This window comes from Molossus molossus, unplaced genomic scaffold, assembly GCF_014108415.1.
Source record: "Molossus molossus isolate mMolMol1 unplaced genomic scaffold, mMolMol1.p scaffold_m16_p_21, whole genome shotgun sequence".
Lineage (NCBI taxonomy): Eukaryota > Metazoa > Chordata > Mammalia > Chiroptera > Molossidae > Molossus > Molossus molossus.
Window position 1 is genome coordinate 49,311,833 of NW_023425357.1, and position 28,000 is coordinate 49,339,832.

A 28,000-nucleotide genomic window follows, 5' to 3' on the forward strand; every position below is an offset into this window, starting at 1 on the left:
CCTTCAGTTTCAGCGACACGAACTCCGGCCTGCCACGGGCAGATTCTTAAAATATTTGCCCATCAGCACCCTCTCAGAGAAGAATGTTCAATGCTGCCGTGATGTCAAGGGGGCCCCAAGGAGAAGGGCCTGGACCAGACCCAGCTTGTCACTCATGGCTCGCGGCAGAGGGGCAGATAAGAACGGCTCAAAGAGAGCCTGCCGGCCCTGGGCTCCGTGAACCCCCGGCGATCGGTGTGGGGTGCTACTTCGGGCCTGGCTGTGAGCTCCCGGGGATGATGAGCTTCCGGGCACCAGCACCCAAGTGAAGAGCAGGGCCCTGTGCTCCCCTGACCGCTCACCCTTGTCAAGCCTGCGCCAGGATGTCAGGAGCCTCCAAGGAGAGTTTGGGGGCCCGAGGGCTGCCGGCGGCCGGCAAGGCCTGCCTCACCACCATGGACAGAAAGCTGAACGCGCTCAGTGAGAAGGTTGACAAGCTCCTGCATTTCCAAGAAGACGTCTCGGAGCAGCTGCAGAGCGTGTGCCAGGGCATGGACCACCTGGAGCAGGGCCTGCACCGGCTCGAGGCCGCCAGAGCCCCCGGCCCGGCCTCCGCAGCCGACGCGCAGACCGGGTGGCCGGAGGTCCTGCGGCTCGTGCAGGCCGTGCGGCAGGACGCGGCCCAGCACAGCGCCAGGCTCGAGTCCTTGTTCCGGGTGGTGGTGGCCGTGGACAGGGCCATAGCTTTGGTGGGGACCGTGTTCCAGAACTCAAAGGTGGTGGACTTCATCCTGCAAGGGAGTGTGCCCTGGAGGAGAGGAAGCCTGGCCGATGCCCCACTGGAGGTTGGTTCCCGAGTCCCTGCCCCCCTGGGTCCTTCTGGCTGGAGGAGCAGCTCAGGGGCTGGTGGGAGGCTGGCCAGGTGGAGGGCCGGGGCTCCTGTGTCCTCCTTGTGCCTCCTGTGTGACCTGTTGCTGGGGAAAGCAGAGAGGGAACCATGAAGGTCATAGGTGGGTTCCCAGATGCAGAGGGAGAGGCAGTGTCCTGGTGACGACTGTGCGGCCTTAGCAGCTCCCGGGCACCTCGATGTAGGGGACAGACAGGCATGAGGGAGAGGAGAACCTTGGAGCTTCCTGGACATACAGTGACTCCTCTTCGCTCCTTAGTTCCCGTGTGGGAGGCAGATGGGGCTGGTCAGTTTACCCTGACAGAGCCCCCATTCAGAAGCCCCGGCCCCTCCCTTCCTGTCCCTAACCTTGTGCCCTGACCTGGAGTGGGCAGAGTGGGCAGCTGCCTAAGGAGAGGAGTGATGACAGTGACCCATGGAGGACACAGGCCAGGCGGGAGCCGGAGCCCGGGGGTGGAGTGTGGCATTTCTGGGAGCTGCGCTTCCCAAGGGTTGCGTAATCCAACCCGCTGGCTAATGGGTTTGGCTAGGGTGGGGGTGTTTGTGTCTGCGTGTGTGTTTGAGGTGTACAGAGGCAACACTCTGTTTGGGAACAGCTAAGGGGCAACCACTTAGCAACACTCCCGCGGCCTGGAGCCACCACCTCTGACTCCCGCAGGCACCCACTGGCCTCTGGCAGCAGAGAAGCTGAGGTCTCAGGAGCTTGTGCCTTCCTTCCCCTCCCCCAGCCTGGCCAGCGCTGTGCAGCTGACCTCTTCCCCCCACCCCTCTGCCAGTTCCCCCAGGGCCCCTCCCCCCTCCCGCTGCTCCCCACTGTCCCTGTGGGTCCAGCCTGCAGGGGAGACGGACCCGCTCTTGCCGCTGATAACCAGCCTCAGCTTCAGAAGAGAATTCATCTCAGTGCACAGGCTGAAAACCGTTCCTGGGGTGTAAAGAGCAGCCCCCTCCTGCTCCGTTCCCCAGGCCCCAGGCCACCCCCGCAGCGGTGCCCGTTTCGAGTGAACCCTTCCAGAAATAGCCTGCTGTCTGGAAGCACGTCGGGCGCACTCTCCCTTTGTTTCGTTTTAACTCGATGACCCCACTGCTCTGGCCTTGGTTTCTGTACGTTCTGGGTTCGGGGCGTTGTTTGACATTTACACCTGGACAGAGCCCACGCTTTGTTCCCAAGGTTGCAGAGGGCTGCCCTGGGGGGCCCATCTGCGTGGCTGGTTCGCACCTGTTACACAATGACGCAGTGACCGTCCATCCGGGCCAGTCTGCGGACACCCCTGGAAGCGGCCGCTGAGCCAGGGGCTCCGTCTGCAGGTCCAAAAGCCGAGCGGCCTTCAGAGGAGCGAGTCTCACTTAGGGTGCGACCCGTGGCACCTGGGGGTGCTTGTTGCTAATGAAGCTTTTATTTATTTATTTTTATCTTCACCTGAGGATACTTTTCCATTTATCATCAGATAGAGTGGGAGGAGAGGGGAAGGGGGAGAGAAACATGGACTGGATGCCTCCCGCATGACCTGACCAGGGCTGGGGATGAACTGCAACCAAGGTACATGCACTTGATCGGAATCGAACCCGCAACTCATTGGTCTGCAGGCCGACGCTCTAACCACTGAACCAAACCAGCCAGGGCGCTAATGAAGCTCATTATCCAACTTCTTGATTCTTTGCCCATCTAGTGAATGAAAACTGAAATCTTATTATTGTGCATGTGCGTGTTTTGTTTCGTTTTTAACATTTTAGTATAAACATTTTTTCAAGCATTTATAGAATAGAGATTGGTAGAATCACCCCTGTGAGCCTGGCTCTGGGGACCAGTGCCCCCACCCATTCTCCTCTTTCCAGAGTACTTTGAAGCAAATCTGAGATACTGGATGGTTTCTTCCATAAATATTTTGGCATTTTAATCCGAAAGATAAGGGCTCTTTGACCTAGTATCAGACTTAAAAAGTAAACAGTATCCCTGGCTGGTCTTGCTCAATGGTTAGAGCGTCGGCCTGTGGACCAGGGAGTCCCGGGTTCGATTCTGGCCAAGGGCACGTGCCTCAGTTGTGGTTCGTCCCTGGCCCAAAGTCCGGGTTCAAATTTTCCTGTCTTATGCTTGTTTTTTAATTTTTATTCTTCAATGGCAGTTGACAGTCAATATTCTTTTCCATTCATTTCAGGTGGACAGCATAGTGGTTAGACAACCATAGACTTTACAAAGGGCTCCCCCGGACACATCCAGCACCCCCTGGCCCCGTACTTCCTGTTACAATACTGTTGACTATCGTCCCTGTGCCGGGCTTGACACCCTCTTGACCGTTTCGTGAAAACAAGTCTGTACTTCTCTGTCCCTTCCCTTCTCCACCGAGCCCCCTACCCCGACTTAGGCTCGTTTTCCTCGCTGTTTGTTTGTTTGAGTTGAGCTCCCCCACATAAGCAATTGGTTATATGCTTCTTTTTTTTTTTTTGGAATTAATATCCAATTTTTTTAATTTTTTTTTATCCTCACCTGAGGACATTTTTCCATTTTTTTGTTCAGACACAGTGGGAGGGAGAGAGAGGAAGAGAGAGAGAGACAGAAACATCGATGTGAAAGGGACACATCGAGTGGCTTCCACCCACATGACCAACCAGGACCGGGGATAAACTGCAACCGAGGTACATGCCCTTAGCGGGAACCGAACCCGGGTCTCTCTGTACCGCAGGCCGGCGCTCTAACCACTGAGCCAAACCGGCCAGGGTGGTTATATGCTTCTTAAAAGTAATACTTTTTCTTTAATTCATAAAATAAAGGCAAAACTCTTCATTATGCAAAATGCCTAACATAAACAAAAATAGAGAGATTTCTATATCTCTAAGTTTTTTTTCTTTTTCTTTATTGATTTTAGAGAGAGAAAGGGAGAGGGAGCGAGAGAGAGAAACATCGATGAGAGAGAACATCGACTGGCCGCCTCCTGCACGCCCCCCACTGGGGATCTGGCCCACAACCTGGGCATGTGCCCTGACCGGGAATCGAACCGGCAACCTCTTGGTGCAGGTCGACGCTCAACCCCTGAGCCACCCCGGCCGGGCTCAGTAGGTTTTAACTTCTGTTCTGTGAGCTGCCTGTCATGCCCTTGCCGCTTGCCCATCCCAGGGTTTGCCCTCTCTCATTGCTCTGGAAGAGCCCCTCACCCCGCAGGGAAAGTAGCTGTCATCTGCGTCACAGAGGTGTCGGCGCTTCCGGAAGGGGAGGTCAGAGACTTCCCGAGTGCACTGACCTGTGTGTCACACACGTACCGAAACTCCCTGCAGGGCTGGGTCTGGTCTCCCAGCCAGGGGTCAGCCCCTGCTGGCCTGGCCAGGAGGCTTCCCCATCCCTCTGCCCTTCGGCCAGGCTGGCCACACAGGAGGTGTCGGGATGGCAGTGGACGAGACGCGGGCCCAGCACGCTCACGCTTCGTAGGCGCTGAAACCCGTGTGGAGACTTTCCAGGGACCCTCTGTGCTTCCGAAGCGAGCAGGGCACAGTGTTCTCTGTGGAACTGAATCAGATCCCAGCACGAGCTGTTACGTTTTAAAATCCTGCCAGCGCCCTGGCCGGTTTGGCTCAGCAGTTAGAGCGTCAGCCCGTGGACCGGAGAGTCCTGGGTTCGGTTCCCGCTAAGGGCACGTACTTCGGTTGCAGTTTGTCCCCGGCCCTGGTTGGGGTCGTGTCGGTGGCAACCACTTGATGTGTCCCTCTCAGATCGATGTTTCTTTCTCTCTCTTCCTCCCTCTCTCCCTCCCGCTCTATCTGAAGATACATGCAAAAATGTCCTCGGGTGAGGATTAAAAAAAAAAATCCTGCCAGGACTTTGAGCATGTTCTCCTCAGGCCTTGTGAAATGCCCAGTGCCTCCATTTGGTCCTGAAATGGATTCAGTGACTAGCAGCCTGGTCCCTGCAGGAAGGACAGGAGCAGACCCAGCCAGGGGCAGGCCTGTGTCATGGTCGAGCTGCTCCGAGGTGTCAGTCCTCTAGAATAGTGGACACGCGCCTGCCTACAGAGACAGAGGGAGGGGACAATCTGAGTCACGCAAGGTCTGCCAAAGGACAGTCGGTTCGAGCCCCTGCCTTGCGGTGTGGGAGACAGGAGGCAGCCAGCCTGTGAGAAACCCTCCAGCTCCCCCAGCTGCAGGGGTGGCGAGGGCGGCCGGCAGTCTGCAGGGAGAGGCCGAGGGCAGGTCTCATGGAACGGCGCTCTCTGTCTCAGGACAAAATCCCAGGGCTCGGGAGCACTCGCCAGGTGCTGGGCACCCCTCTCGGCATGCCCCACAGTGCCCTCCCCCAGCCCCCACAGACCCTGTGAGCTCACGGTATTCTCCCCGTGCTACAGCTGAGGATGGTGAGTACTCAGAAGTTAGGGACCTTGGCCAAGGGGTGGAGGTGGGGGCTCAAGAGTCGTGAGCCCGTGCCCCTGGCCACACTGCTGTCCTGGAGAGGGCGACCGTGGGGTTCGCCTGTGGCGTCATTACTTGATCCAGACATGCCCCCTGCAAGCATGGATTCATCTGACCTAGGATTCCCACCCTAACCAACACTCTACTCACCATAGCGTCTGATCCAAGTCGACATGTTGAGATTAAACTTATGTTCCCTCCCTGGCCTAAGTACTTTGAAGTCCAGTCTGTTTAGACCCTCGGTCAGGGGCTGGGCCTACCCTCACCAGCAATGTATGGCTCACTTCGTAAGAAGGAGATCTGGGAAAACCTGTGTCCTTACGTCTGAAGTGAGGAAGCAGTATCCACCCTCTGGTGTTACTGTGACACACGAGAGGACTCATAGCTCAAGCACATGGTTGATGTGCAGCAAATGCCTGGGGACTCACCACTGATGTTAATGATGACGATGATGACGGTGATGTTGGTGGTGATGTTGATGATGACAGTTACGATGACTTGATGACGATGATGATGGTGATGTTGATGGTGATGACGATGATATGATGATGACGGTGTTGATGATGACATGATATTGATGACATGATGACGATGAGACAGTGATGATGATGGTTATGATGACATTGATGATATGTTGATGATATGATCATGATGATAGTGATGATGATGAGACAACGGTGATAATGATGTTGACGTTGATGATGATGATGAGACAATGATGGTGATGATATGATGACGTTGATGACATGATGATGAGACAATGATGGTGATGATATGATGATGATGATGACAGTGATGATGATGACATAATGTTGATGACAGTGATGTTGATGACATGATTACAAAGATATTGATATTAATGGTGATGTTGATAATGATGATAATACTGCTCATGGTTGTTCTTTTAGAACAAAGACAGAGAGGAAGAGAAAGGAGCCAAACCACAGCGTGCACTGAGCACCAGGGGTGTGCAGGCCGAGCTCAGGGGGCCTCACGAAGGTGAGTGTGGCCCCTTCGCTTCATCCTACATCGCACACCTACAGCTTAAGACTAAAGCCTCCACCACTACCACCACCACACCATCACCACATCACCATCACCACCACCACATCACCATCACCACTACCACATCACAATCACCACCACCACCCCATTTCCACTACCACCACCACCACCACATCACCATCACCACCACCACATCACCATCACCTCCACCACCACCACCACCACCACCACACCACCACCACCCCCACGACCACATCACCACCATCACACCACCCACACCACCACCACCACCACACAACCACCACCACACCACCCACACCACCATCACCACACCACCACCACCACCACACCACCACGACCACACTACCATGACCACGACCATCACCACACCACCACCACCACACTACCACCACCATAGCCACCACCCCACCACAACCACCACCCCACCACACCACCACCACCATGACCACAACCATCACCACCACCACCACCACCACACGACCACATCACCACCATCACACCACCCACACCACCACCACCACACCACCACCATCACACCACCCACATCATCACGACCACACCACCACCACCACGACCACACCACCACACCACCACCACCACCACACTACCATGACCACAACCATGACCACACCACCACCACCACACAACCACAACCATCACACCACCACCACCACACCACCACACCACCACCACCACACTACCACCACCACCACCACCACCACCACCACCACCACTGTGATTCCCAAGAACCTGCCTGGGAGTCTTTCTCCCAGTTCTTTCTGTCTTTCATGTGTACCTGTCAGAGATGGACAGCCACTTGCTGTTTTAAAGTCACTTGGAAAGTTTCTCTCTCATAGCCTGTGCCACCAACCTGATGCTTAGCTTTACTTTTTCACTTTGCTTTAACTTTTTATGGATTGCTTTTTTTTAAGTTAAATTTTCTTTTATAACTTTGCATAATATTTACATGGCTCCAAAGTCAAATGGACAAAACAAGGCACAAGAGAAGTCGAACTTCTGTCCTGTTTCCTCCTGCCACATGTAACCATTTTACAAAGTCCGTCTTACCTTCCTCTGCGATGCGGTCTCTACACCATGCACATGCCTATGCCCATGGACACGCCCAGGCACACATGTGCACACACATCCTAGACGGAGCGGAATCACACTGTGCACCTTGCTTTTGCTCACCTGCAGCGTACGCTGAGACAGCTGCCCGGCCGGTGTCTGTCCCCCACGGCCCTGGCCTCGGAGCGCTCCGTGTAGGAAGTGCGCTGGTTCCGTCCATCGCCCGACTCATGGCCTTCGGGCTGTCTCCACTCTGCCTCTGACGAACACGGCACACTGCGTGGCCCTTTGCGTGTTCTCTGTCACGTTTCTGGGCAGATTCCGCCAACGGGGTTGCTTTTTCACCCGCCTGTCTCCCTGCAGAGAGCCAGACGGCGGCCCTACCCGAGGGGACAGCGGAGCGGCTGCCCCCCGTCGGCGCCTCAGGGATGGGATCTGACGTCCTCGCCCAGCCAGAGGCCTTGCCAGGGCAGGGAGACAGAGTCCCTGGCCCAGACCAGATGCCCCCTGAACACCTGCTGCTGCCCAGAGCGGCAGAAGCCAAAGCTCCTGGGGGGTCCGGCGGGAGCCCCGAGACCAGCCTGGAATTGTCTGCAGAGCCCAGCGGGGTCAGTGAGGCCCCCGCCAGCCAGGAGGCTGTGCCGGGTGCAGGGCACGGACCATCGCCCTGCAGTGCTGCCCCTCTGCCCTCAGAGGAGGGCATGAAGCTGACTTCAGGGCCCCCTTCCCAGGCCAAGGCAGCTCACGGTGGTGAAGACACGCCTCCGCGGTGAGTGGGGAGGAGGCGGGCCCTCGGCAGCCGCAGGGCTGAGTGCACTGTCCGAACGCACTGGGCTGCCTCACGAGGACACTGGGCTGCCTCACGAGGACACCGGCTGCGCCCAGCTTCCGGGAGCTTAGAACCCTTTCCTTACTTGGGGTCCACAGACTCACCCGGAAGGAATTTTAAAATACTGATGCCCAGAGATTCTGACTTACTCAGTCCGGAGCTCGGCTCCGGCACTGGCTGTTTTGTTTGTCTGTTTAGTTTTCACAAGCTCCCCAGGTGACTGCAATGCAGAGCTGACTCCCCAGGGTTCTGAGTGTGGGATCTGGGCCCGGGGTGGGGGCTCTTCACGAACTTGTGAGGGGCTCCCCAAAGATTCTGAGTGAGGGCGCAAGGTCTCCACGTCAGAGCCAGCCCTGAGCAGGGTTTCGGGCGCACCAGCCCTGCAGAGGGCTCAGGAAGCGGGGGGCCCACCACCCACCCTTCCTCTCGAGCGCAGGACTGTTTGGGGAGCAGAGCCTTGTACTCAGGCATCAGTCCTGACGCGGTGGCTGCCGTGTGGGGGCTCCTGGCAGATCTGGACGGTGGGAGCGGGCCGCGGGGACAGCAGTGACGTGGGCCTGCTAAGGGCCATCTTCCTCTCTGCCCAGGATCCCTGTCCACGTGCAGGAGACGCCCGGGGGCAGCCTCAGACCCGCACCCCCTGCGGAGGCTCCAGCTGCTACCCAGCCAGGTGAGCAGGACCCAGCTGAGCATGGGCGCAGTCCCCAGGCCCCTGGGACGGAGTCGGGACCACAGACCCTGAAAGGAGCCTGCGCGTGCTCCCCTCTGCCTGTGAGGAGCGGCGGCGGGGGAGCAGAGGCCGAGGACCTGCCGGGGCCTGTGGCCACACCGGCCACGGGACCAAGCCGGGCCAGGAGGGACACAGGAGATGACGCTGGGGCCTCAGGCCTGCAGCAGGACAAAGGCCCAGGAGCAGGGAACCCTGAGTCCGAGCTGGACTGCACCCCAGGGATGCCCCAGGGAGCCGAGGCTGGCAGCCTGGTTCTGGGTAAGTGAGGTGGGTGCCATGCGCCTGAGGTGAGTGGGTTCGGAGGGCGTCCTCCTAGGGGCTCCCTGCCGGTCTGGGGGAGTCAAGACTCCGAACAGCCTGCTGGTGCCTTCCCGGCCGGAGCCGCAGCTAGTGAGCTCCGGTGGGGTGCGGCTGTGCGGGGAGGGGCCGGGGTCTCCTGGGGGAGTGTTCACCACTGCTGTCCCCTGGAAGGACAGGCAGGCTCCTGGTGAAAAGCAGGTGTCGACATGAGCCGACTCTCACCCAGGTCAGAGAACGGGATGACGAGCGCTGACCTGCTCTCTGTCCCCGGGTGTGGGAGGCACCCTGTGTTCTGTGCTCCAGGGGCCAACTCCTCCAGTCCTCGGGGGCACACGCCCCTCCCGCGTGGCTGCAGGAAAGCCACCTGGGGGCCTCTGCAGGGCCCCGAGGAAGCTGCGGCCCGCGGTCATCTTGGTGCCCCTTGTCACTCAGCTCCACCCCTGTCCTGTCATGCAGACATCACCAGCTGCTGCATCCCACCTAGGAAATGTGGCCACAGGCCTCCGTGTCCTGCAGCGGACAGCAGCTGGGACTCTGGAGGCTTTTCTGAGCCAGGATGGTGGTAAAGCTCAGGCTCACTGAGGACGCGCTGTGCGAGCACCACGCAGAGGTGCGGCCTCGGTCCTCTGGGGCTGTGGGAGGGGACAGATGGAACGCAGGCCAGGTGGAGAGGCGCGCTCCGGGCCGCAGGGTGGGTGTGATGGAGCCAGGCTCTGGCCCTGGCTGCTCCCCGCGTGGAGAGGCAGCTGCACCGCTGCTCAGGGCACGGCAGCGAAGTGACCTGGAGACTGGCTTCCAGCTTTGGGGTGTCCCACCCACCGACTCCAAGCCCTCCCGGCCTTCCTGGGGGCTGGAAAAAGAAAAACAGCCACAATATGGGCCCTTGGAGTCCAGGGCAGGGCTGGCCTGGGCAGGAACGACCAGAAGGAGTCCTGTGCTGTCAAAGCCGGGGCAGACCTGTGCTGGGGGCAGAGACCAATGGAGGGAAACCTTGCAGATCTGTGCTGGGGGCAGAGACCAATGGAGGGAAACCCTGCAGACCTGTGCTGGGGGCAGAGCCCAATGGAGGGAAACCCTGCAGACCTGTGCTGGGGGCAGAGACCAATGGAGGGAAACCCTGCAGACCTGTGCTGGGGGCAGAGACCAATGGAGGGAAACCCTGCAGATCTGTGCTGGGAGCAGAGCCCAATGGAGGGAAACCCTGCAGACCTGTGCTGGGGGCAGAGACCAATGGAGGGAAACCCTGCAGACCTGTGCTGGGGGCAGAGACCAATGGAGGGAAACCCTGCAGACCTGTGCTGGGGGCAGAGACGGGAGGGAAACCCTGCAGACCTGTGCTGGGGGCAGAGACCAATGGAGGGCAACCCTGCAGACCTGTGCTGGGGGCAGAGACCAATGGAGGGCAACCCTGCAGACCTGTGCTGGGGGCAGAGACCAATGGAGGGCAACCCTGCAGACCTGTGCTGGGGGCAGAGACCAATGGAGGGCAACCCTGCAGACCTGTGCGGGGGCAGAGACCAATGGAGGGCAACCCTGCAGACCTGTGCTGGGGGCAGAGACCAATGGAGGGCAACCCTGCAGACCTGTGCTGGGGGCAGAGACCAATGGAGGGCAAACCCTGCAGACCTGTGCTGGGGGCAGAGACCAATGGAGGGAAACCCTGCAGACCTGTGCTGGGGGCAGAGACCAATGGAGGGAAACCCTGCAGACCTGTGCTGGGGGCAGAGACCAATGGATGGAAACCCTGCAGACCTGTGCTGGGGGCAGAGACCAATGGAGGGCAACCCTGCAGACCTGTGCTGGGGGCAGAGACCAATGGAGGGAAACCCTGCAGACCTGTGCTGGGGGCAGAGACCAATGGAGGGAAACCCTGCAGACCTGTGCTGGGGGCAGAGACCAATGGAGGGAAACCCTGCAGACCTGTGCTGGGTGCAGAGCACGGGAGGGAAACCCTGCAGACCTGTGCTGGGGGCAGAGACCATGGAGGGAAACCCTGCAGACCTGTGCTGGGGGCAGAGACGGGAGGGAAACCCTGCAGATCTGTGCTGGGGGCAGAGACCAATGGAGGGAAACCCTGCAGACCTGTGCTGGGGGCAGAGACCAATGGAGGGAAACCCTGCAGACCTGTGCTGGGGGCAGAGACCAATGGAGGGAAACCCTGCAGATCTGTGCTGGGGGCAGAGACCATGAGGGAAACCGCAGACCTGTGCTGGGGGCCGAGGACCAATGGAGGGAAACCCTGCAGACCTGTGCTGGGGCAGAGACCAATGGAGGGAAACCCTGCAGACCTGTGCTGGGGGCAGAGACCAATGAGGGAAACCCTGCAGACCTGTGCTGGGGGCAGAGACCATGGAGGGAAACCCTGCAGACCTGTGCTGGGGGCAGAGACCAATGGAGGGAAACCCTGCAGACTCTGTGCTGGGGGCAGAGACCATGGAGGGAAACCCTGCAGACCTGTGCTGGGGGCAGAGACCATGGAGGGAAACCCTGCAGGACCTGTGGCTGGGGGCAGAGACCAATGGAGGGAAACCCTGCAGACCTGTGCTGGGGGCAGAGACCAATGGAGGGAAACCCTGCAGACCTGTGCTGGGGGCAGAGACCAATGGAGGGAAACCCTGCAGATCTGTGCTGGGGGCAGAGACCAATGGAGGGAAACCCTGCAGACCTGTGCTGGGGGGCAGAGACCAATGGAGGGAAACCCTGCAGACCTGTGCTGGGGGCAGAGACCATGGAGGGAAACCCTGCAGATCTGTGCTGGGGCAGAGACCAATGGAGGGAAACCTGCAGACCTGTGCTGGGGCAGAGACCAATGGAGGGAAACCCTGCAGACCTGTGCTGGGGGCAGAGACCAATGGAGGAAACCCTGCAGACCTGTGCTGGGGGCAGAGATGGAGGGAAACCCTGCAGACCTGTGCTGGGGCAGAGACCAATGGAGGGAAACCCTGCAGACCTGTGCTGGGGGCAGAGACAATGGAGGGAACCCTGCAGACCTGTGCTGGGGGCAGAGACGGGAGGGAAACCCTGCAGATCTGTGCTGGGGGCAGAGACCAATGGAGGGAAACCCTGCAGACCTGTGCTGGGGCAGAGACCAATGGAGGGAAACCCTGCAGACCTGTGCTGGGGGCAGAGACCAATGGAGGGAAACCCTGCAGACCTGTGCTGGGGGCAGAGACCAATGGAGGGAAACCCTGCAGACCTGTGCTGGGGGCAGAGACCAATGGAGGGAAACCCTGCAGACCTGTGCTGGGGGCAGAGACCAATGGAGGGAAATCCTGCAGACCTGTGCTGGGGGCAGAGACAATGGAGGGAAACCCTGCAGACCTGTGCTGGGGCAGAGACCAATGGAGGGAAACCCTGCAGACCTGTGCTGGTGGGCAGAGCCCAATGGAGGGAAACCCTGCAGACCTGTGCTGGGGGGCAGAGACCGGGAGGGAAACCCTGCAGACCTGTGCTGGGGGCAGAGACCAATGGAGGGAAACCCTGCAGACCTGTGCTGGGGGCAGAGACCAATGGAGGGAAACCCTGCAGACCTGTGCTGGGGGCAGAGACCCGATGGAGGGAAACCCTGCAGACCTGTGCTGGGGGCAGAGACCAATGGAGGGAAACCCTGCCAGACCTGTGCTGGGGGCAGAGACCAATGGAGGGGAAAACCCTGCAGACCTGTGCTGGGGGCAGAGACCAATGGAGGGGCAAACCCTGCAGACCTGTGCTGGGGGCAGAGACCAATGGAGGGCAACCTGCAGACCTGTGCTGGGGGCAGAGACCATGGAGGGCAACCCTGCAGACCTGTGCTGGGGGCAGAGACCAATGGAGGGCAACCCTGCAGACCTGTGCTGGGGGCAGAGACCAATGGAGGGCAACCCTGCAGACCTGTGCTGGGGGCAGAGACCAATGGAGGGAAAACCCTGACAGACCTGTGCTGGGGCAGACCAATGGAGGGAAACCCTGCAGAGACCGTGCTGGGGGCAGAGACCAATGGAGGGAAACCCTGCAGACCTGTGCTGGGGGCAGAGACCAAGGAGGGAAACCCTGCAGACCTGTGCTGGGGGCAGAGGACAATGGAGGGAAAACCCTGCAGACCTGTGCTGGGGGCAAGAGACCAATGGAGGGAAACCCTGCAGACCTGTGCTGGGGGCAGAGACCAATGGAGGGAAACCCTGCAGAACTGTGCTGGGGGCAGGACGGGAGGGAAACCCTGCAGACCTGTGCTGGGGGCAGAGACCAATGGAGGGAAACCCTGCAGACCTGTGTGGGGGCAGAGACAGGGAGGGAAACCCTGCAGATCTGTGCTGGGGCAGAGAGACCAATGGAGGGAAACCCTGCAGACCTGTGCTGGGGGCAGAGACCAATGGAGGGAAACCCTGCAGACCTGTGCTGGGGGGCAGAGACCAATGGAGGGAAACCCTGCAGATCTGTGCTGGGGGCAGAGACGGGAGGGAAACCCTGCAGACCTGTGCTGGGGGCAGAGACCAATGGAGGGAAACCCTGCAGACCTGTGCTGGGGGCAGAGACCAATGGAGGGAAACCCTGCAGACTGTGCTGGGGCAGAGACGGGAGGGAAACCTGCAGATCTGTGCTGGGGCAGAGACCAATGGAGGGAAAACCCTGCAGACCTGTGCTGGGGGCAGAGACCAATGGAGGGAAACCCTGCAGACCTGTGCTGGGGGCAGAGACCAATGGAGGGAAACCCTGCAGATCTGTGCTGGGGGCAGAGAACCAATGGAGGGAAACCCTGCAGACCTGTGCTGGGGGCAGAGAGACCAATGGAGGGAAACCCTGCAGACCTGTGCTGGGGGCAGAGACCAATGGAGGGAAACCCTGCAGACCTGTGCTGGGGGCAGAGACAATGGAGGGAAACCCCTGCAGACCTGTGCTGGGGGCAGAGACGGGAGGGAAACCCTGCAGATCTGTGCTGGGGGCAGAGACCAATGGAGGAAACCCTGCAGACCTGTGCTGGGGGCAGAGACCAATGGAGGGAAACCCTGCAGACCTGTGCTGGGGCAGAGGACCAATGGAGGGAAACCCTGCAGACCTGTGCTGGGGGCAGAGACGGTGGAGGGAAACCCTGCAACTGTGCTGGGGCAGAGACCAATGGAGGGAACCCTGCAGACCTGTGCTGGGGGCAGAGAGGGGAGGGAACCCTGCAGATCCTGTGCTGGGGGCAGAGACAATGGAGGGAAACCCTGCAGACCTGTGCTGGGGGCAGAGCCCAATGGAGGGAAACCCTGCAGACCTGTGCTGGGGGCAGAGACCAATGGAGGGAAACCCTGCAGACCTGTGCTGGGGGCAGAAGCAGGGGAGGGAAACCCTGCAGACCTGTGCTGGGGGCAGAGACCAATGGAGGGAAACCCTGCAGACCTGTGCTGGGGGCAGAGGACCAATGGGAGGGAAACCCTGCAGACCTGTGCTGGGGGCAGAGACCAATGGAGGGAAACCCTGCAGACCTGTGCTGGGGGCAGAGACCAATGGAGGGAAACCCTGCAGACCTGTGCTGGGGGCAGAGACCAATGGAGGGAAACCCTGCAGACCTGTGCTGGGGGCAGAGACGGGAGGGAAACCCTGCAGACCTGTGCTGGGGGCAGAGACCAATGGAGGGAAACCCTGCAGACCTGTGCTGGGGGCAGAGACCAATGGAGGGAAACCCTGCAGACCTGTGCTGGGGGCAGAGACCAATGGAGGGAAACCCTGCAGACCTGTGCTGGGGGCAGAGACAATGGAGGGAAACCCTGCAGACCTGTGCTGGGGGCAGAGACCAATGGAGGGAAACCCTGCAGACCTGTGCTGGGGGCAGAGACAGGGAGGGAACCCTGCAGACCTGTGCTGGGGGCAGAGACCAATGGAGGGAAACCCTGCAGACCTGTGCTGGGGGCAGAGACCAATGGAGGGAAACCCTGCAGACCTGTGCTGGGGGCAGAGACCAATGGAGGGAAACCCTGCAGACCTGTGCTGGGGGCAGAGACAATGGAGGGAAACCCTGCAGACCTGTGCTGGGGCAGAGACCAATGGAGGGAAACCCTGCAGACCTGTGCTGGGGGCAGAGACCAATGGAGGGAAACCCTGCAGACCTGTGCTGGGGGCAGAGACCAATGGAGGGAAACCCTGCAGACCTGTGCTGGGGGCAGAGACCAATGGAGGGAAACCCTGCAGACCTGTGCTGGGGGCAGAGACCAATGGAGGGAAACCCTGCAGACCTGTGCTGGGGCAGAGACCAATGGAGGGAAACCCTGCAGACCTGTGCTGGGGGCAGAGACAATGGAGGGAAACCCTGCAGACCTGTGCTGGGGGCAGAGACCAATGGAGGGAAACCCTGCAGACCTGTGCTGGGGGCAGAGACGGGAGGGAAACCCTGCAGATCTGTGCTGGGGGCAGAGACCAATGGAGGGAAACCCTGCAGACCTGTGCTGGGGGCAGAGACCAATGGAGGGAAACCCTGCAGACCTGTGCTGGGGGCAGAGACCAATGGAGGGAAACCCTGCAGACCTGTGCTGGGGGCAGAGACCAATGGAGGGAAACCCTGCAGACCTGTGCTGGGGGCAGAGACGGGGAGGGAAACCCTGTAGACCTGTGCTGGGGGCAGAGACCAATGGAGGGAAACCCTGCAGACCTGTGCTGGGGGCAGAGACCAATGGAGGGAAACCCTGCAGATCTGTGCTGGGGGCAGAGACCAATGGAGGGAAACCCTGCAGACCTGTGCTGGGGGCAGAGACCAATGGAGGGAAACCCTGCAGACCTGTGCTGGGGGCAGAGAGGGGAGGGAAACCCTGCAGACCTGTGCTGGGGGCAGAGACGGGAGGGAAACCCTGCAGATCTGTGCTGGGGGCAGAGACCAATGGAGGGAAACCCTGCAGACCTGTGCTGGGACCTGTGCTGGGGGCAGAGACCAATGGAGGGAAACCCTGCAGACCTGTGCTGGGGGCAGAGACCAATGGAGGGAAACCCTGCAGACCTGTGCTGGGGGCAGAGACCAATGGAGGGAAACCCTGCAGACCTGTGCTGGGGGCAGAGACCAATGGAGGGAAAACCCTGCAGACCTGTGCTGGGGGCAGAGACCAATGGAGGGAAAACCCTGCAGACCTGTGCTGGGGGCAGAGACCAATGGAGGGAAACCCTGCAGACCTGTGCTGGGGGCAGAGACCAATGGAGGGAAACCCTGCAGACCTGTGCTGGGGGCAGAGACCAATGGAGGGAAACCCTGCAGACCTGTGCTGGGGGCAGAGTCCAATGGAGGGAAACCCTGCAGACCTGTGCTGGGGGCAGAGCCCAATGGAGGGAACCCTGCAGACCTGTGCTGGGGGCAGAGACGGGAGGGAAACCCTGCAGACCTGTGCTGGGGGCAGAGACGGGAGGGAAACCCTGCAGACCTGTGCTGGGGGCAGAGACCAATGGAGGGAAACCCTGCAGACCTGTGCTGGGGGCAGAGACCAATGGAGGGAAACCCTGCAGACCTGTGCTGGGGGCAGAGACGGGGAGGGAAAACCGTGTGTGCTCTCAGTGTCCGAGGTATGGGAGTTGCTCCTGGAAGACGTCAGCCCAGCTGCTGACCTCCCGCCCCGCCGCACACAGTGACTGTCACTGTTCGGGGTGTGTTATAGGTTCTGGCTCATTTCTCTGCTCTAGTTCACGCAACATTTCTGGTTTCCTATCACCTCTGAAGGACGAGTTGGACAAACAACTCCAATCTGCTTTGATCTTCCCAAGTGCTGGTGTCCTCCATTCCCCTCCAGACCACTGTCCCCCAGCCCACGCCGGGGCCACTGGCCCTATGGGGACATCCAAGGGCAAGAGGAGGGGTGGGGTTTGTTGCTCCAGCTGCCTCCCTGGCACCTCCCTCGTGGCTCCCGCAGCCCTGCCTGCACCGTCATTAACCTGCTTCGTCACCCTGTTCACTGGGCCTTCCGTTCCCCGCCGCACTGACCCACCGCGGCCCCTTCCTGACTTCCGGGAACGGATAGGACCTGCCCTCTCCGTGTGGCAAAGGGCCCTGTTGTAGGTGCAGGGAGACCAGGTCGGAATCCCATGTGACCTTGGGTCAGTCACCTCTCCTCTCTGGGACTCAACTTTCCCCTCTGCCAAATGGGTGGCTTGAAGGAGGTGATCCTTGCAAAGGACCAAAGGCTTGTGGTTTGGACCAAGGGGGTCTGGGATGGGGGGCTGTGAGGCGGGGCCACAAGGCAGAGGCTCACTGGCTGCTGTCTTCCGAGCAGATGACAGTCCAGCCCCGCCAGCCCCTTTTGAGCACCGGATGGTGAGCGTCAAGGAGACTGCGGCCTCGGCAGGTTACACCGTGTGCCAGGATGAAGTCTTGGGAGGGTAGGTGGGTTTCTACCTTGATGGCGGGCAGGAGCAGGGGTCTGGGGCAGAGGCCTGGAGAGCCAGCGGGCTGCCAGGTGTTTCTCAGGAACTGGTTGGTGGGCCAGGCTGGGATGGGATATCCGGAGAGGGAGACCACAGCCATGGGGGAGGGGTGAGAACAGCCCCTAGTGCAGGAGGGCCCTTAGTGTGGAGATGGGGACCGAATACTGGAGGCAACAGGGGACCCACATGGGGTGGGGTACGAAGGATGTCTTCCAGGGTGAAGCTCGGCCCGGTGGTGCAGGACGGCCTGGGTGGTATGGGTGAGGCAGATCCTGTCTGGTTTTAGGGCGCCCGTGTGGAGTGTGCGTGATGACCCAAGCACCCTGGGTGTGTGTGGAGGGGAGATGGGGCTGAAACAGTGCGGGGGAATGGGGACAGGGTGGCCTGCTGTGGCGGGTGAGCCTCAGGGGCTCTCGGCTACTGTGTCTTTGTGCCTGCAGGGGCCGGTTCGGTCAGGTCCACAGGTGCACGGAGAAGTCCACGGGCCTGTCGCTGGCCGCCAAGATCATCAAAGTGAAGAGCGCCAAGGATCGGGTGAGCGTCCGCCTCGGGCCAGCCGGGCCTCTGGCCGAGCTCGGGACTCATCACTGCCTCTTAGCACCCAGGCCCAGCTGCCCAGACCCCTCACGCTGAGCAGAAAAACGGCGCCTTTCCTGCCTCTTTTCCATGACGCCCACACCCTAGTTTGCAGGGCCCTTGGCGCCCTGAGCGACAGGGTCCTCCCGGGCCTCCAGCCTTGCTCCTCTGGCCCCATCTGTGAAGTGGGTGGGTCTGGCAAAGGGCTCTCTGCTGTGAGAAGCCGATGTGGGTGGGGAGTCAAGGAGACCTGGAGGAGCAGGACCGGTGTGGGGCGGGCACAGGTGCGTGTCCATGCCGTGCCCTGCTTGGTGCGCCTGGGCCCGCTTCCTGACCCGTTCCTCGGACGCTCCCTCCCCTCCGGCTCTGCAGGAGGACGTGAAGAACGAGATCGCCATCATGAACCAGCTGAGCCACGTCAACCTGATCCAGCTCTACGACGCCTTCGAGAGCAAGGGCAGCTTCACGCTGGTCATGGAGTAGTGAGTGTCGGCGGTGGCGCGGCTTCTCCGCCGCCGGGGCCGGGGCCGGGCCGGGCGCAGGTTCTAGGCGAAGCTCTACTTCCTGTCCCCTGCCTGGGACAACCGGGAAACGCTGTCATCTCTCAGCCTCCAGTAGCGTGGAAGACAAAGCCACTTGTCACAAAGCGGCCAGGGAGGCGGGCGACCTGTGTGTCAGTTTGGCCCACGCAGTGTGTGAGTCGTTTGGATTTGGAAACGGAAATTTCACTCGAATGCAGGTGTCTGGCTTTTCTTGACGATCGAGTAATGCCGGAAATGGGTCCGGTTTGCCCTTTTGGGGTTCTTGCCTTGTCGGTACTAATGGGCCCCTGTGGGCAAATGAGTTTGCAGCCTTGGCCTGAGGCACCCAGAGTGAGCCGGATGGTCCCCTGAGGAAACCCAGCCCCCCCTGGGCCTGTCACTTCCTTTCAGCAGCCTGTACTCTGAGCTGAGACGGGGCCGGAGCAAAGGTCCCCGCGAGACTCCAGATGACAGCAGCGCCCTGGGGCTCCCCTGGGTTGGTGCTGAGAACGGGCACATTCTCTGAGCGCTGCCTCAGTCTGGTGTCTGCCTGTCCTTCTGCCCGGCAGCGTGGACGGGGGTGAACTCTTTGACCGCATCACGGATGAGAGGTACCACCTGACCGAACTGGACGTGATCCTGTTCACCAAGCAGATCTGTGAGGGCGTGCACCACCTCCATCAGCACTACATCCTGCACCTGGACCTCAAGGTCGGGCTCCAGCCACGGGCGGCGGGTGGGCCCCGGGTCCCCGTGCCTCTGCTGCTCCCTCGTCTCTCAGAGCTCTGCCAGCAGACGCCCGGCTTCCGTTCCTGTCCCTGCCATTTCCCACTCTGGAGTCCAGGGCGGGCAAGCCCCGCTGACGCTCTGGGCCACTCAGGGCTGGGATAGGTTTTGTAAAACGTGGATAACATACCTATGTGAGTGATCCATCCATCCATCCATCCATCCATCCATCCATCCATCCACCTATTCATCCATCCATCCATCCACCTATTCATCCATCCATCCATCCATCCATCCATCCATCCATCCATCCACCTATCCATCCATCCATCTACCTATCCATCCATCCATCCATCCATCCATCCATCCATCCACCTATTCATCCATCCATCCATCCATACATCCATCCATCCACCCACCCATCCATTCATCCATCCATCCATCCATCCATCCATCCATCCATCCATCCATCCACCTATTCATCCATCCATCCATCCATCCATCCATCCACCTATTCATCCATCCACCTATTCATCCATCCATCCATCCACCCATCCATCCACCCATCCATCCATCCACCTATTCATCCATCCATCCATCCATCCATCCATCCATCCATCCATCCATCCATCCACCTATTCATCCATCCATCCATCCATCCATCCATCCATCCATCCACCTATTCATCCATCCATCCATCCATTCACCCATCTATTCACCCATCCACCCTCCCATCAACCCTCCCATCCGTCCATCCGTCCATCCGTCCATCCATTCATCCATCCATCCATCCATCCATCCATCCATCCATCCATCCATCCCTGTAGAGTTGCCTGAGCCATTCATTTCCCTGGGAAGCTGGGAAGCTGAGGCCTCTTGACCAACAAGAGTGGGAGCTGCAGATCTGATCCGTTGTGCATTGAACCTAAGCAGCCTTCTGTTTCTTTCCCAGCCGGAGAACATACTGTGTGTCAATCAGACAGGACACCAAATAAAGATCATTGACTTTGGGCTGGCCAGAAGGTAAGGGGTTGTATTTCAGCACTTAGAACTCGGCGGGGGCTCTCTCTGGCTCCCTTGCAGCCACTTTTGGAGTTGGGGATCCACATGAGACCACTCTCTCAGGAGGTTGGTAGCCTTAGAGTGTAACCACCGCAGGGGTCAGTGTGGTGCCCTGGGCTCTGCTTTTCCTTCAGACCACCTGTGTGAGCAGAGCGGGCAGTGATGGTCAAAGGGGGCTGCTGAATGAGGTGCTGGGCAGTTAGGTTGTATTCATTGCTCTGGCCTCTGGGCCCAGGTGGTGCTGGGCTATGGGATGCCCCTGTCACCATCCCTGCCCTCCGGGAAATGACTGGGTTACACTGGGTGACTGTGTAGGTGACCCCGCAGATGAGTGGCTGGGGCACTCAGGGCTGGGATCGGTTTGGGTAAAAGGGTGATATGATGAAGTCCCTCCTGACGGGCAGCTATGAGGTTAAATGAGACCGTACATGACAGTCCAGAGCCATCCGAGGAGGGTGGTCTGGTTCTCAGGTGCTGGTGCAGAAAGTGAGTAACGTATGTTATTTTAAAACATCTAAGAGTCTTTTAAAATGTCCAACGCCTAGTGGAGGACAGTTTTCAGCCCTGCACAGTCCAGTGTGCGGTAAGCACTGACCTCCTAGGGCTCTGAGTCCAAGGCGGGCACTCCCGGTGGGGCGGGTTCTCAGCAGGGCAGTGTCAGACCCTTGGCATTGGGTGCATGGTCTGTCAGTCACATGGTGCCTGGCCAATAGGAACTTCCCATTACATTTTTTAAATCGAGAGAAGGAGAAAGGGAGAGAGAGAAACATCGGTGTGAGAGAGACACATCGAGTGGTTGCCACCCACACGACCCCAACCGGGGCTGGGGACAAACTGCAGCTGAGACACGTGCCCTTAGTAGGAGCCAAACCCAAGACTCTCTGGTCCGTGGGCCGACGCTCTAACCACTGAGCCAAATCAGCCAGGGCTTGACGTTATTTTTTTAGAGCAGTTTTAACTTCACAGAAAAACTGAGGTGTGGAAACAGAGACTTCCCAAAGACCCCTACCCTACATGCAGAGCCTCCTGTTAGCAGCACGAGGGACCTACACTGACCTCGAAGTCGCCAAGACCGCGGCAGCGCACACAGCGCGAGCCCACCCCAAAGGCCTGCACCCAGCCGGTTCTCATGCTGCATTCATCTGTCCTTCTCAGGCTGTGCAGCCTAGAGGAGGGGCCGGGGCAAGGATTCCCCAGTGAACCCCGAGTGCGGCGGGATGAGGGCTCGGCAATGGCTGGCCTGCACAGGGGCTGAGCCCCAGCCCCCCGTCCCGCCTGGTCTGACTCCAGGCCCCCTCCCGCCCTCCCCAGGTACAAGCCCCGGGAGAAGCTGAAGGTGAACTTCGGCACTCCGGAGTTCCTGGCCCCGGAGGTGGTCAACTACGAGTTCGTCTCCTTCCCCACCGACATGTGGAGTGTGGGTGTCATCACTTACATGCTGTGAGTGCCCGTGGGACAGGGCGTCTCGGTCCGGGGTCCTCAGCAAACATCCGAGTTGCCTATCGGGGAGATGTGCCCAGGAGACCAGGAGGAGAGCGGGAGGTTGGGGGAGGAAGGCAGGCAGGGAGGTGTGTTGTAGCTCGCCTGGGGCAACAAGGTTAATCCTTCGGGGAGCTCTGGAGTTTATGGTGGACACACTGCCTTGGAGTTATTCCATTGAGGGGTCAAGGAGAGGGGGTATTTATTCACTAATGCTTTTTAAAAATCTTCACCCCAGGATAGTTTCCCATTGATTTTAATTTTTTTTTATTGTTTTTAATAAATGCATTCTTTTTTAAAAATTTTATTGATTTGAGAGAGAGAGGAAAGGAGAGGGGGAGAGAGACAGAAGCATCAATAGGAGAGAACATTGACTGGCTGCCTCCTGCACGCCCCCCACTGGGGATCGAGCCCACAACCTGGCATGTGCCCTGACCGGGAATTGAACCAGTGACCTCCTGGTGCATGGGTTGATGCTCAACCACTGAGCGACACCTGCCAGGCATAAATGCATTCTTTTGTTTTTTAAAATATGTTTTTATTGACATTTTAGAAAGAGAGAGGAAGGGAGAGATGGAAACATCGATGTGAAAGAGAAATGTCAATCGACTGCCTCCTGCACGCTCCCTTCTGGGGATCGAGCCCTCAACCCAGGCATGTGCCCTGACTGGGAATCAAACGGGGACCGCTCAGTCAATGGAATGATGCTCAATCCACTGAGCCGTACCAGCTGGGCTCCACTGATTTTTAGATATAGTGGAAGGGGGAGAGAGAGAGAGAGAGAGAGAGAGAGAGAGAGAGAGAGAGAGAAAGAAACATCTATGTGAGAGAGACACATCAATTGGCTGCCTCCCTCATGCCTAGGGGATCAAACCTGCAGCCCAGGTCCATGGGCTGGGCAGGACCATGGGCTGTACCAGCTGTACCATCTAACCTGACTCCCCCCATGCTCCATGTGCTGTGAGCTGGCCAGGGAGAGTTAGGATGGGCTGAGAGGTTTGTGCCAAGATTGAACATCCTCCTCTGTGTGGCCTTCCCTTGGCTGTACCCAGGCCCAGGGAAGAGATGCTTTGCTCCAGTCTCATCACTGTGAAGTGACTATGCCCATGTCCCCACACTGCATGTGCTCCTGCTGCGTCAGGTGGGGAGTTTGAGGCCCAGGCCGGCCAGTAGGGGTGCCCTGCCTCTCTGCCCTTGGCCCCCGCGGCCTGGGAATACCTGAACCCTCCTGGCTGGCTCGGAGACATGCTAAGCTGTTTCTTTTTTCTTTTTAAAATATTTTTATTGATTTTTATAGAGAGAGGAAGAGAGAAAGATCAATGTGAGAAAGAAACATTGATCAGCTGCCTCCTGCTCTCCCCACACTGGGGATCCAGCCTGCAACCCAGGCATGTGCCCTGGCCGGGAATTGAACTGGCAATCTTTTGGTGCTCGGGACGATGCCCAACCAACTGAGCCACACTTGCCAGGGCCATGCTAAGCTGTTTAGATTAAACCAATATGTACCTGGTAAATGGGCTCACTGGGTGGGGAACCGAGGTAGGCATGACAGGGTTTACCCGAACACTCTTGCTGCCTTCAGTGTTCAGGCAAGGGCTCCTCCCGCTCCTCCCCTAACCTCCCCTTCTGGTGCTGGCGCCATGGGCTGTTTCTCTGTTGAATCCTCTTGGTTCAGGTTGGTTCTGCTTGGACCTCGTAGACTCCCTCTCGGTCCCGTCTCTGTGTGGGCAGCCGTGGCTTTCACAGGCTGATAGTCCTTTCTGTCCTCCGCAGACTCAGTGGCTTGTCCCCGTTCCTAGGGGACACAGATGCGGAGACCATGAACTTCATTGTGAACTGTTGCTGGGACTTCGACGCCGACACCTTTGAGGGGCTGTCGGAAGATGCCAAGGACTTTGTTTCCCGGTTGCTGGTCAAAGAGAAGAGGTATCTTTTTTTTTATCCTCACCTGAGGATATTTTTCCATTTATCTTCAGACAGGGTGGGAGAGAGGGAGGGAGGAAGAGAGAGAGCGAGTGAGCGAGAGAGAGAGAAACATCAACGTGAGAAGGACGCATCGACTGGCTGCCTCCCACATGACCTCAGCCAGGGCCAGGGACTGAACTGCAACCAAGGTACGTGCCCTTGACTAGAACTGGACCCTCAACTCATTGGTCCTTGGGCCAACACTCTTAACTGCTGAGCCAAACCGGCCAGGGCAAATTAAAATACCTTTTTTTATAAAGAAAAATTTTGTTTTTCTTTATTGATTTTAGAGAGAGAGGAAGGGAGAGAGAGAGATAGAAACATCGATGAGAGAGAACATTGACTGGCTGCCTCCTGCACGCCCCCCACTGGGGATCAGGCCCACAACCTGGGCATGTGCCCTGACCGGGAATTGAACCAGTAACCTCTTGGTGCAGGGTCGACGCTCAACCACTGAGCCACACTGGCTGGGCAAATTAAGGTATCTTAATTTCACGTCGCTCATAAAGTATTCTGATGCGACAGCAGACTGGGGCCAGCGACAGCCAGGTGTCCTGGCGGGTCCTTTCTGCTGTGGACCCGTCTGTGCAGGGTCTCCATCTGCTTCCTGGAGCAGGGACCGGAGAGGAGATAATGAAACAGCACCTCGGGGCATGGGCTCTACGTGGAACTTTAGAAAAGGCCGTATTTACAGATTAGCCCCATTTCCAAGTGATCTGTTTAACAGGCTTATGTTGAAAAAAGTCGAGCTATGCAGATGTTATTTTCCAGAATAAAGGCTAGAAAACCTTTCTTTAAAAAAAAAATTTTTTTTTTCCTTTATTGATTTTAGAGAGAGAGATAGAAACATCGATGAGCGAGAACATTGATTGGCGCCTCCTGCATGCCCCTCCCCCCCCCCCAGGGATCGGGCCCACAACCTGGGCATGTGCCCTGACCGGGAATCGAACTGGTGACCTCTTGGTGCAGGGTCGACGCTCACCCACTGAGCCACTGAGCCACACTGGCCGGGCTAGAAAACTTTTCTTGATGGGGAGGCCGAATTAGTGTCCAGCAGGGGCCTCAGGCGTCATGGGCAAGGCTGGTCAGTTTTCTGATTCGCAGATGTCGGTGATGACTGGTGAGCCCCAGGGTCTTGGCTCTGTGACAGCTCAGAGTTGCCCGGCCTTTGCTAGTTGCTTCTTTCTGATTGTGAAAGGTCTTGGGAGGAAAACCTCCAATTCAGATGAACAAGTGGACTTTATTCTCTGGGAGGAGAGACGAGCTTCCTTCAAAGCTCATGTTCGTTTCCCTCCTAAGAGCTCATGGGGCACATGGCCTGTGGTTTTGCCTCCATGACCCCGCTTCCCTCCCGGGGGTGGGGTGGGGTGGGGTGGGGTGGGGGTGGGGTGGGGGGTGGGGGTGCTCAGTCACTGGGACACTGCGCCTTCCGGAGCCCCGGGGACATTTTGCTGATGACTCACTTGCACTCCCGAGGGGAGTTTTAGACATGAGGAGCATGGATGTTGGGGACGTGGCATGAATCTGCCTCAGTGATTAGCCTGAGCCAGTGACTCAGGCTTCCGGCCCAGCTGAAAGAGTGGTTGGACGACCAGAGGAGGCAGCACCACCTAAATGTCACCGCTGTCTGATTTCACAGCTGCAGAATGAGCGCCACCCAGTGCCTGAAACACGAGTGGCTGAATAACTTGCCGGCCAAAGCTTCCAAGTCCAAAGTGCGGCTCAAGTCCCAGCTGCTGCTGCAGAAGTACCTGGCGCAGAGGAAGTGGAAGGTACCTGCTCTCAGCAAAGGCGGCTGTGTCTCCCCTGCAGGTCCTGGGAAGGAACGGTAGCTCGTTCCTTTCGGTTCCAAGTAGAAAGATTGTTTAAGAGAAAACAGTACAAACACCCTCTTATGTCCAATCCTGTTAGCTTCCGTAAAAAAAGGCCGCAGACACAAAATGACTGGGCATGAAAGTGGCATTTAGTTGGTGCCTGTTGGGACACTTGCGGTGAGGTCAGAGCATGTTCTCAGTGACAACTGCGGCCTGATATCCGGATTCCTCCACATGTCAGAAGTGGGCTGGGAGAGCTTGATTTTAAAGTTTGTAGTATTGTTTACAACAGAACTCTTTGGTCCCAGAGACATAACATCTATCTTAGAAACCACTGCCGTCCAGAGAAGTGGCTTTCCAGCATTTTGGTACTGACTCAGATTGTCATTAAAAAACCGTAAGGAAGCCCTGGCCAGTTTGGCTCAGCGGTTAGAGCGTCGGCCTGCGGTCCAGTGAGACCCGGGTTCGGTTCCCGCTAAGGGCACATGCCTCAGTTGCAGTTTGTCCCCGGCCCTGGTTGGGTTGTGCGGGTGGCAGCCACTCGATGTGTCCCTTTTTTTTTTTTGTTCAGGTAGAGTGGAAAGGAGAGAGAGGAACAGAGAGAGAGAGAAACATCGATGTGAAAGGAACACATCGAGTGGCTGCCACCCGCACAACCGACCAGGGCCGGGGACAAACTGCAACCGAGGTACGCGCCCTTAGCGGGAACCGAACCCGGGTCTCTCAGGACCGCAGGCCGACGCTCAAACCGCTGAGCCAAACCGGCCAGGGCTCGATGTGTCCCTTTAACGTCGATGTTTCTCTCTCTTCCTCTCTCTCCCTCCCACTCTATCTGAGCAAAAAATGAAAAAATGTCCTCGGTGAGGATAAAAAAAAACCCCATAAGGGAGTACTTTACCCCGAGAACCAACACAAGTAGTCAAACACATGCACACCCGAAACAAAAACCACATTTGCTTCGCAGACTGTGATGTGCCCTGATGTTTTTCTTTCTTCTTCTTTTTAAATATATTTTTTTTATCCTCACCCGAGGACATTTTTCCATTTTTTTGTTCAGATAGAGTGGGAGGGAGAGAGAGAGAGAGAGAGAGACATCAACGTGAAAGGGACACATCAAGTGGCTGCCTCCCACACGACCCAACCAGGGCCAGGGACAAACTGCAACCGAGGTACGTGCCCTTAACGGGAACCGAACCCAGGTCTCTCTGGACCACAGGCTGATGCTCTAACCGCTGAGCCAAACTGGCCAGGGCAAGATTTAAAAAAATTTTTTTTTCCTTTACTGATTTTAGGGAGAGACAGAAACATCGATGATAGAGAACATTGATTGGCCGCCTCCTGCATGCCCCCCACTGGGGATCTGGTCCACAGCCTGGGCATGTGTTCCTACGAGAAATGGAACCGGTGACCTCTTGGTGCATGGGTTGATGCCCAACCACTGAGCCACACCGGCCAGGCATAAATATGTTTTTATTGATTTTTTAGAGGGAGAGGAAGAGAGAGAGAAACATCAATGAGAGAGAAACATCGCTTGGCTGCCTCCTGCACGCCCCCTACTGGGGATTGAGCCTGAAACCCAGGCATGTTCCCTGACCGGGAATCGAACTGGGACCTCTCAGACGGTGGGACAACGCTCACTCCACTGAGCCACACTGGCTGGGCGTGCCCTGATGTTTTCTATAACATTTGGTTTCATTCCAAAAATTCTGGTCATAACCCAGATTTTATTTCATGACCCCCTGGTGAGATCCATTTTCCACGTGGAAAGGATAACACGTGATCTCAGGTCCTACTCCTCCAAACAGGCCCCTGAAAGTCACGTGACCAGCCTGCTTTAAATGTGCTAGAATCTCGCCCTGGCCAGTTTGGCTCAGCGGTTAGAGCGTTGGTCTGCAGTTCCGAGAGACCTGGGTTCGGTTCCCGCTAAGGGCATGTACCTCGGTTGCAGTTTGTCCCCAGCCCTGGTGGGTCGTGTGGGTGGCAGCCACTCGATGTGTCCCTTTCACGTCGATGTTTCTCTCTCTCTCCCTCCCTCCCTCCCACTCTATCTGAACAAAAAATGGGGGAATAAAAAAGTGCTAGAATCTCGTTTTCCCCTTCAGGTGATCAGTTTTAAAGAAACTCAAGTGCCAACCTTGCTTAAGCCTTTTTGTTTCTCTTAGAACATGGGTCTAAAGATCTGCTTCCCCTTTTCTCTGTCTCCAGAAACATTTCCACGTGGTGACCGCTGCCAACAGGTTAAGGAAGTTTCCAGCGTGTCCCTAGTCCTCG

General features: G+C 57.9%; 1 protein-coding gene across 1 annotated transcript; it reads left to right on the top strand.

Moving 5' to 3' along the window:
* Positions 1 to 362: 362 nt before the first annotated feature.
* MYLK3 (myosin light chain kinase 3) lies at positions 363 to 27,994 on the top strand. The gene is made up of 13 exons (XM_036275588.1): positions 363 to 824; positions 6,187 to 6,277; positions 7,736 to 8,141; positions 8,789 to 9,189; positions 17,436 to 17,541; positions 18,027 to 18,120; positions 18,535 to 18,644; positions 19,253 to 19,394; positions 20,362 to 20,432; positions 21,783 to 21,911; positions 23,724 to 23,876; positions 25,555 to 25,687; positions 27,935 to 27,994. The coding sequence occupies exons 1-13, from the start codon at positions 363 to 365 to the stop codon at positions 27,992 to 27,994; spliced, it is 2,358 nt and encodes a 785-aa protein (XP_036131481.1).
* The last annotated feature ends 6 nt before the right edge of the window (positions 27,995 to 28,000 follow it).